This window comes from Fundulus heteroclitus, chromosome 18, assembly GCF_011125445.2.
Source record: "Fundulus heteroclitus isolate FHET01 chromosome 18, MU-UCD_Fhet_4.1, whole genome shotgun sequence".
In the NCBI taxonomy this organism is placed as follows: Eukaryota; Metazoa; Chordata; class Actinopteri; order Cyprinodontiformes; family Fundulidae; genus Fundulus; species Fundulus heteroclitus.
The window spans coordinates 15,084,912-15,103,533 of NC_046378.1; the positions used below are offsets into that span (position 1 = coordinate 15,084,912).

Sequence of the window (18,622 nt, forward strand, 5' to 3'; positions counted from 1 at the left end):
CACTTTCACTTTCAAATTCTCATTACTGCCTGTACGTTTTTGTGCATGTGCAGCTATTACTGGCCGCTTGCTCTGTTGCGTAGGACCGCCCAGTAGAGGACCTCCTTCAGCAGAAGACTCCTCTTACCCAGATGCACCACTGAGCGCCACAGGAAATCATTCCTGCCTGTGGTCATCAATCTCTACAATGCCTCCCTCAGTGATTCAGACCCCCCTCTGTAATTGACATTTATTCATTCTTTGCACTGTTCTTGCACAACGTCACTATCACTTTATTTTGGATCTAAAGTTATATATGTGGATGTATATATATATATATATATATATATATATATATATATATATATATATATATATATATATATATATATATATATATATATATATATATATATATATATATATATGTATATATATAGATAGATAGATAGATAGATAGATAGATAGATAGATAGATAGATAGATAGATAGATAGATAGATAGATAGATAGATAGATGTTTGTACATCTGAATATCTGGAGCGTGTAACGAAAGTAATTTCCCTCTGGGATTATTAAAGTATGTCTGATTCTGATTCTGATTCCGATCTTGCTGAAATTAGACAAAATTATCCACAGACCTGGATTAAAAAAAATCCATCTTTGTGTAAAATTGTTTCTGCTATTATCAAATACAACATTTAAACAATTTTGCACGCTGAAATTAAAATTTAGGATTCTCTGAATGAAGATAGTTTATCATGTGTACCTTTAATCTTATTTTATTTTATTTTACTTCAACTAGTACATATTTACAACACAATGCTGCTTTGGTTTTGTGTTGGCAGCATTTGGAACCTAATTTTAAAAAAACTGGTATAATAAGTAAATGAGAAGTATAATAGGATTAGATTCTCTTTTGCATGAGTGCACGGCCAAAAAATATTTTTCAAATTGCTTCATCATGTTAAATTGGACAAATTTGCTTTCATTTAACTGACAGATATAGTCCTATGTTAGATTTGCCTCTAAATTAAATCCAGTGTTAAATCATATAGATAAAAAAAAAGCTATCAGTGTGATCTTAAGGCATCTACCTGCTCTAAGTGGTAGCCTACGTTGGCAAAGCCTTCGCTAAAGCCAGAGGGATTTCCTCTGTGTGTACCTACAGCGGGTGGGGAGGCCTGGCTCCAGCAAGTTTCTCAACAACATACTCTGTAATCCAGTTATGCAATTCTATTCTTTCCCAGACCACACACATTCACACACACACACAGAAGGTGCAACTGCCAACCTGAGGGCCAGACTGGCAGACCGCAAGAACAAAAACACAAAAAAACTGGCCTCTGATATGGATGATTCAGCCCTTTTTTTTCTCCGGGACGCGGTTTGAACACTCACGCAGACAAATTGAGTAAGAGGTCAACATGCAGTGAGAAGATTGTGTGTGTGTGTGTGTGTGCGTCCTCAGACAAGCTGAGTGTTAATAACAGCAGGGATACTTCTGGTTATGGCATCACTCTGTCTGTCTGAATGTGAGTTGTCTGTGAAAGTATTCAGCTTGTAACAATATGTCTGCAGACAGAAAGCGGCAAAGCCCGAACAAAACGTGTTTCTGTGTTAGATCTGCGTTTTTTATAAAATGTTGAACAAATAGCTTTTGTTTTTGCTTCCTGCTGTATTTTTCTTTGTTTGTTGTTGCAAAATTAACATCCTAAAACATACAAACCATCACAACAAACCAACAACAGCCATGACTTACTAATCTGTCCACACGCAACACAAGAACTTCTGCTGTTCTGTGCATTTGATTTGATGGGGAAGCACCGTTATATTTTGGAAAGTCCTTTCTTTTCCCTTTGTGACTCGTGTGTAAGGAACATCCCTGCAGTAGGGACAGAAATTAGTCTGGGGAGATGTTTTCAGTCCCGCTGTTCACCATTGCTCCTTAAAGTTTGCTGTCTAAAACGGCTTTGATTAAATGATGAAGATATGATATTTTAAATTCCATTAAGTTTATTCATAAACTCACAAAAAAATATACTCTCAGGCACTTTACAAAACAATTAAAGGAAAAGGAAATGTCGGCCCAAAAAGCAGTAAATCCACGTATTATACTGTATCATCGTCGTCATCATGACTTTATTAAAGACACAAATAGGTCGATTTTAACAGGTATAAGTGGTGTAAAGATTACAACCTGGACCACGTGTTGTGCCAAGCATGCTTATTAATAAATATAAAAAGTATTGGTCTCTTTTGAACTTTTTCACATTTAGCCACTTTGCAAACAAAAGCTTCAAATTGGCGGCATTTTATGTGACAGACCAACACAGTATAGTTCATAGCTGACCTAATTCTCAGTGCAGCCAGTTTTCTTCGGACGTCACATAATCAGTGACCAGAGTCTACCGGTGTTTGACTGTATTAAAGCAGCAACACGATCTAAAGACATTCAAGAACAAAGTAACGGAAATCTACAGGATGTGCCTGGAAAGAGCTGACGAGCCATTTTGAAGGCTTTGAGAGCCCAGCGGACAACAGATAGAGCCCTTATCTATATAGGAAGAAAACGTGGAGCTGTGGTTAAACCTCTCAGAATTGGCTGGTCTACTAACTTTATGCAAAGGGCACACTGACCTTACCGTGCCTAACAATAAGAAAGAGACCGGGCAATACGGCACACATGGGAGTTCCAAGGTAAAAAACCACGGCTAACCAAAAGGGCCCATCTTATATTTTCTAAAAAACATTGTAATGATCCTCATGACATTAGGGACAATATCTTGTGGACTCATGGAGAAAAACTGACGTTTTGTGTCCGTCTTAATGTAGCATTTCAGGGAAAAAGAATATCAAGCTGTGAAGCACGGCGTTGGTAGTGTGATGGTCTCAGGTTGCTCTGCAGCTACAGGAACTCTACACTTTACTGTAAATGATTGGACCATGAATTCTGCGATCTACCAGAATATACTGCAGACGGATCTATAGCATTGGTTCGTGACCTTAGATCTTTTAAGTAGTTTATTTAAAAATAAGGTTTTGGAGTGGGATGGTCAAAGTCTGGGCATTAATCTGACTGATGTGCTGTGACATCACCCTAAATAAACCAGAAGAGCGAGCCAAAACTCCTCCAGAGCGATCCGAACGACTCCCTGCGAGTTGTAGCAAAGGCTTAACGGTAGTTGTTGCTGCAAGGGAAAGACATCAGGTTATTTGATTTAGAGTAGTCTGGACTACTTTAACCCGAGATAACTGAAATCCTCATTTGAAAAAAAAAAAAATTATTTAATCAGGCTACTTTTGTCTAGCAGTAAAATATGTTTGATCATCTAAAAAAAGATTCAAGTTTGACAGAAAAGCAAACATAAGAGAATCTGTGAGAACAGAAATAAGTTGAGAGCAGTCTCTGTCATACCGTGGCATGTGATGTTTGGAAGAAGGTAAGGCGTGACTGATCTAACGATTCACATCTATTAAATTACATAAGGACCTGATTTTAAAATTATGACCCGTTCATGAGTCAGCTGTGACGTGAGTCTTTACTCTCACCATCAAACAGGCACAGGCAGCTACCCATCCAGATTCCAGACTGAAACAGACGGGCCTGTTTGCAGAGAATCCTACGTTATTTCATTCTCCCTCTCTCTGTCAAACACGTGTACAACTCACACACCCAGGGTACTGAAGCCTTATAATTACCAAGCTCCGGAGCCCACTAACCACTAGCTGCCCCTGGGAGCTCAAGTGCCGGTTTGATCACTGGGGCTGAGCTCAGAAAAGCGTTAATTTTGTATTTTTTTTTTCTTCAGTTCAGAGCTGAGGTCAGTTTCAGTTTTCACACTGGCTGCTGAATGTGGACAAAAACTTACTGAACTGATTTTCCTCATCCGTGCAGGTCTTTAAAACATCTCCATGTGTTATCCTAGGCTGTGATCTCATTGGTGTTTCTCTGGCTTTACTCTGGAGGAGAAAGCCAAGTATGTGTCAGAAGAACAGCTTTATGTCATTTTAAGCGCCGCCAACTGTACACTGAACTGTACTGAAAGACATGCATGAGCGAGAACGTGTGACGTCGCGTACTTATTTATATTTTCACCCTGCTTAGGGTTGCAGAGGGTGGTTTTATGATGGTGTGGATACCCACAACCATGGTCAAACCTGAAGTTATTATAAAATCGTCACACATGGTAAGACCCACACAGAAATGCCCACAGCCCATGTGACAGCACCAACCACAGCACCTCTGTGGAAAAGAAAACGACTGCATTTAACAATAAGCACAAATATTGTACATGCCCTGTGACAGACTGGCGACCTGTCCAGAGTGTACCCCGCCTCTCGCCCATTGACAGCTGGAGGCACCAGCACCCCTCATGACCCCACAAGGGATAGACGTGGTAGAAAATGGATGGATGGATAGGTTGTACATGCTGTAACTGAGTGTCTGGAATATAATATAGCAGTAAACATAACATTAAGCTATTTTTAAATTCAATTAGACTTTTGAGCATGATAGATAGTATTTATGTCTGCGATCCACCCTTTGGTGTAGAAAGTACCAGTAAGGCACTTATTATGATGGCTGCCAGCCGCCATTACAATCCAAGAAGACGGATGTTCAAGAATATTCATTAAAAAAAAAAATAATAAAAAGTAACAGACACAAAACTGTGTTAAAAACCACTTTAATTTGCTTGGACACTGTGATGTAGGAGATGCCAAATGTGTCGTACTAGAACATTGTTACAAAGAAAGAGGAGACGGTCAGGAAGAGCAGGGTTGTCACGAGATAGCTTTGTCCCCGCTGTGCGGCATTGAGGTAGTACTCCGCCACCTTCTTGTTGGGGTTCGCTCCGGTGAACCAGAGCTGCATGCAGCGACCAGAGTCTTTGGTATAGGTGGTGTGAATGTAAGAGTTGGACCAAATTTGCTCGCACATGGATTTGGGTGTAGCGAAGACATCAGTCCATTTTCTGCATTTACTGTCTTTTGGACACTTGTTAGTTCCTGGGAGAGAAATGAGTTTATTTATTTATTTATTTATTTATTTTACAAATCTCACATAAAAGAATATAAAGGAGTTACAAATTTCCTGTGCATGCAGTGTCAAACATTTAACTGGCTGTAATCAGATCAGTGTTTGTTTCCTGTGTGTCTCACCGGAGCTCCAGTCCCATCCCTTGTGCCAGTCCGTCTTGCACGTGAAATCGTTCTTGCAGTCTTCCCACCACCGTTCGCAGTCCTCCTTGCAGATAGGCACGTTCAAGATGCGCTCCTTTCGCCAACTCTGATCTACCTAAATACAAGGGACACATTTATTTATTTATTTTAAATCATGGGTCATTTTCAGTGCACAAGTGTTTTCTTGCATGCTAATCTGGTTGTTCATTTTTGGATGAAAATTACACAGCTGAAACATTTCTGATGGGTTTTAAAGGCCATCATAGCACAGAGTCAGCACTTTTAAAAGCTTGCCTTGATTAATTACAGACCAAGCAGTTTCACAATGTTGGGTCTTTTGGATCTCAGTACATCTTATATGACCATGGCATCCTTATTTTTCAAATGTAGCTTTGTCTCAATCTAAACAAATAAGTGCTGAAATCAGTGGGGGTTCTAGACCAAATTTAGCAGGGGGGCCAGGGTGGGGCCAGTGTTTTTTCACAGGGCCACAAAACACAAGATTGGGGGGGAAAAAACTTAACAGGTCAACATTTCATCATTTAATATATTAAGTAAGCCAAAGAGCCAATTGTGGCTCTGGAACAGCAGGTTGCAGACCCCTGATCTTTTCTCAATACAGCGGGAGCTTAACGTGAAACAGCTTAATTCTTAATTATTGTTGTTATTATTATTTTTTTATTATTATTTTGTTATTTTATTATTGGGTAAAAACATAAACGAAAAAAAATACAACTGATCCAAATGACCAGTCAGTCACAGTATCTTTGTCAGCATTTATCATCCTAAGAAATTTAATATCATGTTTTTAGTACAGGGGCCATAACAGGGTCCAGGAACAGTTCTACAGGGGCACAGGCCCCTGTTGGCCCCTGTCTAGAACCGCCACTGGCTGAAACAATAATAACTTTATCTGCATATTCCTGGGCCTTCTTTGTATTTAGCACATTGGTCAACGTCTGTGAGTTATAAATGGTTTTATAAATAATTTTGCCTGTTTAAAAGGAGTTGTGGCCGAGTGGTTAGAGCAGTGTGCTTGCACTCAGAGAAGGATGCAACTACCCGGTTCGATCCCCACAGCCTGCATTCTGGGTCCCTGAGCAAGACCCTTAACCCCCAATTGCTCCCCAGGCGCAGCACAGTGGCAGCCCACTGCTCCCCAAGGGGATGGGTTAAGATGCAGAAGTGAATTTCTCCATTGTGAGATCAATAAAGTTCAATTAATTATTATCAATTATTATTATTTAACTACTGTCCATTTAAACAATAAAAAAAAGTTTGAAGTTATGTCATAAAACCTTTTATAAACCACTGGAAACTCCAGTTGAGACATTTTTGTTCGAACACTTGTGCTGCCATCTAGTGTTACTGTCTCACAGATGCACAACACCCCAACTGGCACGCTCAGACAATACACACCGGTTGTATCCAAGGTCCCAAGTGTGGCGAGCACTCGTAGAAGCAAGTGTCCTGAATGAAATGCTCCTTGCACTTGGAGCTCATTGCGCCGCAGTGGTTCCAGTTGAAGTTGTACAAGTAGGAGTTGTCATTGTGGGCCTCCTCGCTGGTGTTGGCTGTGCAACATGCGTTGTCACGCCAGGGACTGCACTGCAGAGAGGAAGTTGCATCATTAGCTGTAGTTACCCCTTAGAAACGCAGCCCTTCTTTTCATCTCAATGGCAATAACACCACCGATTGTGTTTGTAACCTGAAGGTACAGTGCTCCCTCGGGGCCAGGCTCCACTTTATGGTGCTTTGCATCCATACACATGTTGAGTTTGTCCAGAGACAGAGCGCCGCCAGAGAGGGCAAGCAGAGCGGCCAGGAGCAGCAGCATGACTGTGGAGAAAACATCCAGTGCAGGTTCTTTATCATATGACAGAGAAGACATGGCGCCAACAGCCCTTCACAGTGTTTTTCAAAGCTCCACCTTATCCTGAAGGCATTGCTGTCCAGTCATCTTCCACTGCTCTTGTTAGAGCTCCTGTTCATGCTTAAGCTCTGAGTTTTGATCCTGGCACTTTTTCATTGGTAGTTTTTATTCCTTGCACTTGTAGTCTTATTTATTTATTTATTTAGTCCTTGGATTCTCGGTTCTATGTTAACGTCTGGTTGCTTTCTGATCTACTGTTGTCATGTTTTGTCATTTTAGTCTTTTGTTTGTTTTGAATCTAACCTGCTACTGCTACCATTACATTTTTACTTTTTTCTTCGGCATAGAAAGTAATCCTGGGTCAGTGCTTCTGTGTTTTTGTGCGTGTGCTCTGTCTTCTCAAAATCTCCAGTTAGTCACGGCAGATGGCCGTTCACACTGACCCTGGTTCTGCAGGAATGTTCTTCCTGTTCAAGAGGAGTTCTCGTCATCCTCATTGCCACATGCCCGCAGTATGAGGGATTGCAGCAAAGTCAGTGATTTGATGCAGTCAGCTGAGTTTCATTATACTGGCAATGTTTTACAAATTTGAACAATAATCAGAACTCGACAGCGTTGTTTTATAAGTAGAATCAACCTAAAATATTTGTAATTGACTATCTATACGATCGGATGAAATTGACCACATTTCTGTGTAGAAATTAGATATGTGCCTAGAAATTGCATTTGTTGTATAGATAAACTGAATTAAATTATGTAATCGGTAAAAGATTTAGCAAACTGTATGTAATTTCGCTTGTACTTTACGTTGATGACATCCATTGTTTTTGTCTATCAAATAAAATTCCAACACGTTAATGTTTGCTGTTGTAATTACAGAAAACAAACAAATAGGAGGATATAAGCACTTTTGCAAGGCTATCTATAGTCCCCCTCTTCCAATGTACATAAAGTACAAAAATTACCTTGAAAATGTCTTGGAAATTACTTTGTTTGTAACACAAAGTTTTCCTCAAATCAGTGTCATATGAGGATTTCTAATTTTAAAAAGTTACTTGTGACAACTAATACCCCCTCAAATCTGAGACAATATATCAAGACAATGTAAATACACAATGAATGAAAAATATATTTTAATTCATAATAAATATGGATAAAAAGCTATTTTTTTTATTTAAAATACACACACATAAAGAAAAACTGCTGCAGCAGGACAAACAAATGAAACTGTTAAATCTCTTTTGGGTTTGTCTGGTTAGAGAAATTGAAACTTTTACTGAAAGATTCCAAAAAATGTAAAAAACAAAACAACTGGACTTGTTTCCCGAAGTTTGAAGACGTTTTGCTTCCTATCCAGGAAGCTTTCTCAATTAAAAAAAGAACAAGTCCAGTTGTTTTGTTTTTTACTTTTTTTTTGAATGACCATGACCTGGATGATTTCTTATTCAATCAATTCAATTCACTTTATATATATATATATATATATATATATATATATATATATATATATATATATATATATATATATATATATATATATATATGGACAACTAATACTCCCTCAAATCCGAGACAATATATTAAGACAATGTAAATACACAATGTATGAATTCATAATAAATATGGATAAAAAGCAATTGTTTTGATTTAAACTACACACACATAAAGAAAAACTGCTGCAACAGGACAAACAAATGAAACTGTTGAATCTCTTCTGGGTTTGTCTGGTTAGAGAAATTTAAACTTTTACTGAAAAATTCCAAAAAACAAAAAAACAAAAAAAAGAGAAAAAACAACTGGACTTGTTTCCCAAAGTTTGAAGACATTTCGCTTCCTATCCAGGAAGCTTTCTCAATTCAAAAAAGAACAAGAATTCCTGCAGTTGTTTTGTTTTTTACTATTTTTGGAATGACCATGACCTGGATGATTAAGAATCTTCACCAGCACTTCTACCGAGAGATAAATAGATGGATGTTATTATTTCTTATTCAATTCAATTAAATTAAATTTTATTTATATAGCGCCAATTCATGAAACATGTCATCTCAAGGCACTTTACAAAGTCAAATTCAATCATATTATATAGATTGGATCAGATTATACAGATTATATGCTTATATCTTAAAAAGTAAAACACCTGCAGTGAAAAGTAAGGAAGAACAAATCCCATTTACCTTCCTGGATCCTGCAAAGATTCTGTCTTGGAGAAGGTATCCCGCAAAACTTTACCACCAGTCAACCTCGAGCACACTCCTCAAGACTAAACAGGAAACACCAAACACACATCTGTGCTAAAATATGTGTGTGTGAAAGTGTGTGGAAGAGGAGTGTACCATACCACAAGGTTGTTCCTAATTCATGGGAATGTGAAACCCTCCCTGGCTATTAAGCAATTTGTTTCCAAAGTCCAAAGTTTAGGTCACAGGTGTTGCTGATACTAAGTAAGAATAAAAAAAGAGTACAAATTCCTTCGTAAAAGTATGTGGTCATCTGAATTTTTGCCACACACTGCAGTAGATAGTCTGGCGAGCCTCAAGGTCTTCCCCCCTCCCTCCCTTCATGCTTGATGGAAGCACTTGAATAAAATGGCGCTGTATGAGTCCTTGAAAGAAAAAGAAAATGTGCTTGTGGTGCCTCTGTCTGAGTAGCCTTCTTGTTCTGATGAAACATTAACATGGGAGTGGTAGTCTGGTGGTTAGGACACATTTTACTGGAATGTATAAAGTTGCAATGACACATAAGGATGATCATTATAACAATACAGGTAAGGTTGACACCTCTGTAAAGTCCCTTGTACCACAGTGATCTATTACAAAACAAGAAAAAAAAAATCAATATAATTTTAGAACTTTTCACAAATTTTGTAATGCTTTAAAGTGCCACTTGCTGAAACTGAAAGGAAAGGACACCAGCCCAGTCTGCGCATTGTTTTGTAACTGGATTGTCTCATCACAAACTGGCAATGAAGAATAAAAAGGTGGACATTTGATTTTTGTTTTCAAATGCAATATTTTTTTTTGTCGTTTCTTTTTGAGGTTTGTAACAGATGAGTACATATTAAAGTGTTTTTTTTTATTATTATTTCTGGTCATGTTTCAAATAATAAGAGAAGAAGAAAGAGATGGAGAAATGAGAAATTGGCCTCTTTTTGCATGCTCCAAGTGAAGAGCTCCATGTTCTGCCCTCTTCGTAAACTGTGACTTTAGGAGGCGCTGTTTTCTTTGGACCCTCAAAAGGTTTTGCTCCACATGCCCCATTACCAAACATGACCGATACCACACCAAGGTTTAAAATAACCATTTTTTAAGAAAACAAATTTTTTTATCTTGAGAGAAACAAAACGAATTTTTATCCAAAACTGGGGGGTCGCAACAGGATGAGGACTTATTTTTAGACTATCCAAGGCTCAGTTAGGCCCATTCAATAAAACTTACTCCGATAGTCTAACTTAAACTGCAATATTGTTTTATTTTCTGGGTTGTGGTTAATTTTCGTTGAACGAAGCAAGCGGAACCTTTCTGAGAGGCGCTTTGAAGATGAACACCATCAACTTCCGGTTTACTATGTTTTGAATTATTTTGAACCAAGAGCGACACAAGGACAGGTAAGGCGTTTGTAAGACTCGAAAAAAAACGTGATATGTGTATTTTTGATACATCCCAGTAATCATCAAGGCGGCTACAGGAAGCAAAATAAAATTTCAAAGCGTTTGAAACCATTTTCGCTCTTCCTGCGCGGCTCCTGTTGTGTTTCGCAGCGCGTTCACCGAGTCACATGGAGCCTTTTCTGTGTTTACTCTCCGGCAGCCATGTCGACACTGTTCCCGTCGCTTCTCCCGCGGGTCACCGAGTCTCTGTGGTTCAACCTGGACAGGCCGTGCGTGGACGAGACGGAGCTGCAGCAGCAGGAGCAGCAGCACCAAACCTGGGTAAGCGTCCCCCCACCCTCCGCTCCCTGGCTCACCGCCATCCCATCCTGACCCAACCCCTGTGCTTCTAACGCCTCATCTCTGGCTGCTTCAGTTGCAGAGCATCGCGGAGAAAGACAACAACCTGATGCCCATCGGGAAACCTCTTTATGAGGTAATTAAAAAGGCGGAGGATTTATTATTATTATTATTTTTTTTTTGCGTACTTTCCTTGCCTGGCATAACATCTCTCCACGTTGTGTCACGTTAAAGCCAGTGTTGGTGTGTTATAGACCAAGACAGAGTAGTGTGTGGCTTTTTTTAACGTCTTTCTACAAATAGAAGTCTAAAAATTGTGGTATCTATCTATCTATCTATCTATCTATCTATCTATCTATCTATCTATCTATCTATCTATGCATTCCCTTTTATTCTGATACCCCTAAATAAAATCTAGTGCTGCCCTTTGTCTTTAGGAATCACTTAAGTAGACGTCATATGTATGTAATTTACTCTCAGTATAAGTGTAGTTCATCTGTGTAGGCCCTAGAGGTTTGTTAGAGAACAGACAGGATCAATGATGACATAAGACAGGTCAGGGATTAAATTGTGGGGATATTCAAGGCTCTTTTTTTTTTTGCTTTCATGGCACTATTTGCCTACATTCTTTTGTAATTTGACAGGAAGCAAGGCAGAGAGAGAGAGAAGGAGAGAGCATGCATTAAATGTGCTGAACAGCTGTATCGAGGATTATAGCCTCTAGATAAGTCATGCCACTGACAGATGTCGTACCCTGAGCCATACAACGCCAATAATTGGGGTTATGTTGTAAAACAGCACCTCAAGCTTTAAACATCTCACAGAGCGCTGTTCAGCCCAGACTTACGACTAGGGCAGAGGTCCGCCTTCACGCGGGGACAACTCTCCTAAACGTACGGCCAGAGCTGCAGTGGAGTGAATTAGATCACACGCATCCATGTTTTAGCCCAGACCACACCTGAATCCAGTCGGGATCCTGTGGTAAGGTTCGAAAGTTCACACCACACTTTTCAGATCCCTGAGCTTTTGAGATTTAGAAAACTGTTCAGTGGGGGGGTATGAGCAGTTCACTGCAGCTTTCATTTGATGGGTGCAGGCAGCCTATGAGGAGGAGGAAGAAGAGGATGACGAGGACGAGGAAGACAGCGAGGAAGACTCCGAAGATGAAGAGGACATGCAGGACATGGATGAGATGAATGACTACAACGAGTCGCCGGATGACGGCGAGATCAACGAGGTGCCTTTTATTTAACTCTGTTTCTCTAGTTATCGGCATGTCTTGTTTTGGTTTTTTTTTTTAATGTAGGGTTTTCTGATCAAACGGGGAAAAAAACAACTAACTACGCCTACCTTTGTTTCCCTCTGCCAGGTGGACATGGAAGGAGCAGAACAAGACCAGGACCAGTGGATGATTTGATACAATTTCCGTCATAATCCGTGTCTGGATTTCTACTCCCTGCCTAAAATGTGACCGATGCCTAAGCTCTCTGTGACTCAGATATGTTTTAATATTTGTGTACCTGGGATAAAAAAAAAAAAAAAAAGAAGTAGTTGAACCATGCAAAGAGTCTTCAGGGGGAATTTCAGGTGAATCTTAACCTGCGACCCATCAGCCTTGAGAGCTGGAGACATGGGTGGACCTCTGCTGTGAAGTTTGCTGACTGGAGCACATTTCTGTGCTCATATGGGAGATTTGTGTGAAGATGCTGCCCTCGGTCCGTATTCCCTGTATTTAACTGCAAGCTTATTTAACCGAGACATCCAGTCGAAGCGGCTCCAAACCAGTCTGGCGTGCCGACAGTCACACAGGAGCTGTATTGCACACGCTGTACCCAGCAGGCTGTCATTTGTACTTTGACCTGGTGATATCTTAAGTCATGCGCTACGGAGAGGTTGCAAGCCGTTGGCGGAGAGCACATTGCTTCGGTCAGCGAAAATAATTTACCTGCTAAAATAACGCATCTTAAAAAGTCGGCAGTTGTGTTTTATTGCACCGGCGGTGAGTTTTGTTTAAAGACACTTTTTCTGCTAAAGGTTTATAAAACCTTGTGAAAGTGCTAACGTGTTCCTCTGCCTATCACTTCTGTTATCTTTATGGCGTGCAGTTGGGAACAAATCTTTTGGTTAATGTTGCAGGTTTGGACAGTTTGTGAGAAATAGTTTTAAGATGTTTTTTTTTTATTTTTATTCCCTTTAAATAAAACATGTTTTATTAGAGTTGGCTCGCTGTTTATTGTGAGAAGTGTGAAAAAAATGTCTTAATTTTGAGGGAGGCTCATTTAAATCCAGTTTGGAGGAAAGAAATTCCCGATTTTATTTTGTGTCTCCTCATAATTTTTATTTATTCTCTTGTTTTATCTATGAATCCAGATGAGGCTGAAAGACCATTTCAGATCTTTCACAAAAAGATCTGCATCAAAACAGAATGCCTTCCTTGTTTATTCAGAAAAACTACAGTGCCTGGACTTTTTTTTACAATTTGTTTTACATCATATCCACAAACTTCAATGTATGTTGGGGGGATTTTATTAGGATTTGTGATAAAGACAAAAACTGTGAACTGGAAGGAAATAAAAATCTAAAAAAGCGTGGGAAGAATCAGCCTTCGGCCTCCTTGGCTGGAGGATTTGTAGAACGGCCTTTAGCTGCAGTTTGGTTTGCAGCCTTGCAAGGGATTCTTGGTTGGATTTTGGTCTGGGCTTTTGACGGGGCCGTTCCAACACATCATACAATTTTGATCCAAGCCGTTTCATTGTAGCTCTGGCTGCTTGTTTACAGTCGATGTCCTGTTGGAAGGCGAAGGTATTTCTTAGTGTCAAAGCTTTTTGCAGCCTCTCACAGGCTTCCTTTCAGGATTGCCCACTGTTTGGCTTTATTCATCTTCTCATAAACTAGATCTCCACTATCCCTGCTAAAGAAACGAATCTCCACAGCATAATCCTGCCACCACCACATTCTCCTGAGAGGATGGGTGACAGGCAATGCTAGGTTTGCATGCAGAACATAAAGTTATATTCTAGTCTCATCTGACCAGAGCAGCTTCTTTCACATGTCCACAGGTGTGGCTACTATGTATGATTTCTATTGGCCCCTGCTTTACCTATAAATTAGATCTGTTAAGGAAATTGGTTGTGCTGGATTTTAATTAGGAGTATGAAAGTTAAGATGGCTGAAAAACCATTGCACTCTTCAATTTTGAGATTTCCCCCCCACCCCCACCCCCCTCCAAAAAATATCCCTTTTGTTCTTGGAAATTAAGTACAAATGTATGTTCATCTATGACAGAAAATCCTAATAAAATACAAAGAAGTTTGTGGTTGTAACATGTTACAAGTACTTTGGAAGACATTATGATGAAATGTTAGCTTTAAATCAAACATAATTTTTGGGCATTTTCTTTCCTTTGTCACAATTTTCTTTAAAAAAACAAAAAAGTTATAAAATAATTCTTAAAGACACATAGATGCATATTTTATTTAATTCCCTGGTAGACCAGCTCGGCCATCCCATCCCTGATGCCCTTGCTGTACTCTAGCGTGGCACGGTGGATCTTCCATTCATACAGGCCGCACTTCCGGAGGTATCGGAGAAACTTCGGAGCCCCGGGGAACAGCACGTTGTCAGCTACGATCATAGATCCTTTCCCCAGCAGACCATAGGCCTCCAGCAACTGGAACAGACAGGGTAAGTGAGGGAGCGAGGCATATTATGTTATTTTGTTATTTACAAGACTGTAATGTTCACCTGCATTCCTGACTGTTACTATTGTAACAACTGTTAATAGGCATCCTGCACTACTAACTATGACTGAATATTGATTTGCACTGCTGACTGCCTATTCACAGTACCAATTGTTTACATATACATTTGCAATACCGTACTTTAACTGTAATATGCAATTACCTTCCACTGCACTTTAATTTAAATAGCTTCTGTCCAAACTTTATTTATACATTTTATAGTAATAGCTACCTGTATATCATGCTCACAATTCTGCCTGTAGTAATAGCCACCTGTACATGTATTCATAGTACATGTAAACTCTGGTATAATAATCATCTGTATATTATGCTATTGTACATATCTGTAAAACTCCACCTGCAATATCCACCTGTATATTATATTTGGTACATATCCAGCTGTAAATTTAGTTCACAATACTAGTTATCTATATATACATATCCATACATATCTGTAAAACTCTATTTATAGTAATATCCACCTGTATATTATATTCGGTACATATCCAGCTGTAAACTTAATTCACAATACTAGTTATCTATATATTATACTCATAGGACAAATCTATCAGTAAAATTCAGTCTATAATAGTACACATCTCTATATTTATTCAGTAATAACCCATGTCCTGTACTTATGGAACCATTGTTTATCCTGCACTTGCTGCTATTGCACTTCTGGTTAGACCTAAACTGCATTTCGTTGCCTTGTACCTGTACCTGTGTAATGACAATAAAGTTGAATCTAATCTAATCTATATCATTTGACATCCATTTGCAGCCACATATTTTCAAATATATAGAAAATATCTACCTATTTTACCACATATTTTTGTGGCAATCCTGTTTACTCGGCATCATCAGGCTTAAAGGTGCAGCGTTTGTATAAAAAAACCTCTGGCATATGAAGGCAATTTTACACACACAAAGTTACACATTAGGTCAAACGGTGATGACCAGCACCCAGGTGTAAAGTAGATGCAAATGTCAGACGAAATGTTCAGGAGAGAGATGCTAATCTAAGTCATGTGTGAAATGCTCCAACCTGCAGGTCAGGCAGGTAGCATTTCTTCCAATGGTCCATGAAGACAAAATCCAGCCTCTCCAAGTTGTAGTCAGACCGCAGCCGAGGAATTACCTCATCAGATGGATTCACGATGAGCTCCACCTGAAGGAACAAAAGGGTTATCGTAAAGTTCATAAAAAGCGTCACTGTCTGAGTAGTTGACAATCTCCTGCTGCCTCACCGTGTCATCGTCGAATCCTGCCAGACGGATGATTTTCTCAGCGATGGCAGCGTTCCTTTGATCCATCTCGATGCTGTAGAGCCGGGCGCCCAGGGGCAGAGCCCGGGCAATTCTGACCGTGCTGTAGCCACAATGAGCTCCCAGCTCCAGCACCGTCAAAGGGCTTTGCTCCATCAGCAGACGGTCCAGGATCTTGCCTAAAAACAGACAAACACACATGTTCTGGATTTTTTATTTTTTATTTCCATATTAACCCGTTGCACCTACTCAAGTAAACAGGTTCTTCACCTTTCTTAGGCCCAATGTTGCTGATGAACTCCACCTTGCTGCACCAGTAATCGAAGGCCTCCAGGATGCTGTCGGGGTCTCCGGGCGTGGCATTGGTCAGAACGTACTGGAACGCACGCTCCTCTCTGCTCAAACCGGTCACACAGTCCTTCCAAATCCTAACCAGGACGGCCCGATAGAACAGCACAAAGTAGTAGCGGTACCTGATTATCAGTGTCAGCAGGAGGGGGAGAAAGGCCAAGGCGATCGCAGGGGACACCATCCTTGAATAGAAAGAAACCCACAGATATTTAAACCTTTTTAGAAGTATCCTGCGTTAACATTTAATTAACAATGTTGTTTCTTTTCATTGTTAAGTTTTTAAAGTCCCTATAAAATCAGATCTTTAGTAAATATGGACTGAAGTTATCAAAGAATAAGAGGGTGCTGCAATGACAGTATCGTGATAATGTTAGAATAAATGTTTATTCATTATTAATAGCTAAGTCAAAACAAAAATTTTGTCAAGTTGTTTCTCCTATATATAATGCATTTTACAGTTGATTCAGTTATATTAATTTATCAGGTTGCCATATTATCGTAACTAACGGGGGTAAGAAGAGAAATAGTAAGAACTTAAAGTAATGCTTAATAATAATGAAAATGTCAGCTTATGTCAGTGGGTTGTGTTAAGTTCTGTAGTTCATCCTAGGGAACGAGTTTGTTCACTTTAGGCTAACAATAGCTTTTGGCAGTTAGCACAAGGCAAGGCAAATTTATTTATATAGCACAATTCAGTACAGCACAAGCTATTGCTGGCTTTGTTCAGTAGTCAAACTCTAGTCAATAAAATGAATCTAGTCAGGATATTAATTATATTGAGTAATATTTTGTTTTACATACTCAGCTGTATATATATATATATATATATATATATATATATATATATATATATATATATATATATACGTTTTTATTTTGTGACCTGAGGTTGTTGTCAGTACTTCTTTTTGGCTGCATGTTGATGTAATTGTTTCTGAGTTTGAAACGTGGCCACGGCCTTTCTGTGTGGAATTATCCCTATTTATTTACTGCAAACTTTTTGTAGAAAGGTATTCAAGCACAGGACCTGGTTGCTGTAAGGCATCAGTGTAAACAACAGCTCCACCATCATGCATATCGTACAACAGATCTTTCTTAAATGGGCTTTTAAAACCAATCTTATTTGGACAAATTGCTACATATTTATGCTTGATAAATAAATGGGTAAAACATGCCATCAGCTATTCCTATTTCTGATTAACCAAACTGTCCAACACAGGGGAATTTTTTTTTAGAAGAATTGTAGTCCTACTTATGGATAATCATCAACTGCAGTCATTATGCTACACTAATAGCATAATATAACGCCCTGTAATATGGGTTTTATATTATATAAAATAGCATTTCCATTAGAATCAAGAATATTTCATAGTCACCGCGTTTTTTGAGACAGACACCAGCTGATTCACGCAAACAATATGTAGTGATGGACACAACAGACACAGATCTTTTTTTTTTTTTTAAAGGGATTAAGTCAGTCAGTAGGCTGCATTGGTCAACTACATTTACTGAGAAGCCCAAGTGTGAAAAACAGTCTTTAGGGTCTGCTAGGACTCGTACCGAGTTCAGAAGGTCAGTCGTTTTTTTTGAAAATATGATTTACTGTGTTCCATGAGGTAGTCACTTAATCCCCTTTGATGATGCATGCATGCCTGCAGTAATTTGTGAGCAATATTCTTCAACCTGCATGTACAGAATTGTGCTTCTGAAACATTCCTTATAAGTTAAGAGTGTGCAAAAAACATGCGTTCACAGTAGTGATGTTGTATAACATATTCCTCTTATATAAGCTAGACTTTTAGATAAAGGCTGATTTTTTTTTTCTAAATTTGTGAACTTTTAATGACAAAACTGCTAATATGAATAAACAAATATTTATTGTTGGCTTGCTTCCCATTTATGATATGCCTTTCCTGGCATACAAATCCTCTATGCAGATCAAAGCTTTTGAGAAATGTTATCATACGTCTCCATTCTGGAGTCTTTTAACCTATATGAGAATAAAGTCCTGCACTGTTCTCGATCTGCATACTCCACAAGCTCTCTGCTGTCACAAGGATCAAATGCAAATGCAACCTGTACCAATGAAAAAAAAACAAACAAACAAGAAAAACTCACCTGTTTTCTAATGAACAGTGAAACGGGTGAAAAGAAACAGTCCAGCTGAGACCAGAGCACGAGAGAAGAGTGTGCCTATATCCGAGAAGCTCGCAGACTCTGTGGCATGAATAATTCATGCGTCACGTGATCGACAGCACATATATACCGTGATTATCGGTGGCGGT

The 18,622-nt window shown here is 39.1% G+C and overlaps 3 protein-coding genes across 4 annotated transcripts; 1 reads left to right on the top strand and 2 right to left on the bottom strand.

Moving 5' to 3' along the window:
• Nucleotides 1–4,649: 4,649 nt before the first annotated feature.
• folr (folate receptor) lies at nucleotides 4,650–9,567 on the bottom strand. Its single transcript, XM_036150217.1, has 5 exons — nucleotides 9,210–9,567; nucleotides 6,871–7,001; nucleotides 6,582–6,770; nucleotides 5,142–5,277; nucleotides 4,650–4,988 (listed from the first exon to the last, which is right to left on the bottom strand). Exons 2-5 carry the CDS (start codon nucleotides 6,997–6,999, stop codon nucleotides 4,714–4,716), a joined length of 729 nt encoding a protein of 242 aa, XP_036006110.1. The 5' UTR covers nucleotides 7,000–7,001; nucleotides 9,210–9,567; the 3' UTR covers nucleotides 4,650–4,713.
• Nucleotides 9,568–10,506: 939 nt separating this feature from the next.
• anapc15 (anaphase promoting complex subunit 15) lies at nucleotides 10,507–13,198 on the top strand. Of its 2 annotated transcripts, XM_012859405.3 has the most exons (5): nucleotides 10,507–10,639; nucleotides 10,842–10,963; nucleotides 11,058–11,117; nucleotides 12,078–12,218; nucleotides 12,351–13,198. In XM_012859405.3, the coding sequence occupies exons 2-5, from the start codon at nucleotides 10,844–10,846 to the stop codon at nucleotides 12,396–12,398; spliced, it is 369 nt and encodes a 122-aa protein (XP_012714859.1). In that variant the 5' UTR covers nucleotides 10,507–10,639; nucleotides 10,842–10,843; the 3' UTR covers nucleotides 12,399–13,198. The 2 variants fall into 2 exon arrangements, with proteins under 2 accessions (XP_012714859.1, XP_021170468.1); XM_021314793.2 differs by lacking the exon at nucleotides 11,058–11,117.
• Nucleotides 13,199–14,443: 1,245 nt separating this feature from the next.
• tomt (transmembrane O-methyltransferase) lies at nucleotides 14,444–18,514 on the bottom strand. The gene is made up of 5 exons (XM_012859403.3): nucleotides 18,456–18,514; nucleotides 16,257–16,519; nucleotides 15,969–16,165; nucleotides 15,767–15,889; nucleotides 14,444–14,651 (listed from the first exon to the last, which is right to left on the bottom strand). Exons 2-5 carry the CDS (start codon nucleotides 16,516–16,518, stop codon nucleotides 14,454–14,456), a joined length of 780 nt encoding a protein of 259 aa, XP_012714857.1. The 5' UTR covers nucleotide 16,519; nucleotides 18,456–18,514; the 3' UTR covers nucleotides 14,444–14,453.
• Between the last annotated feature and the right edge of the window lie 108 nt (nucleotides 18,515–18,622).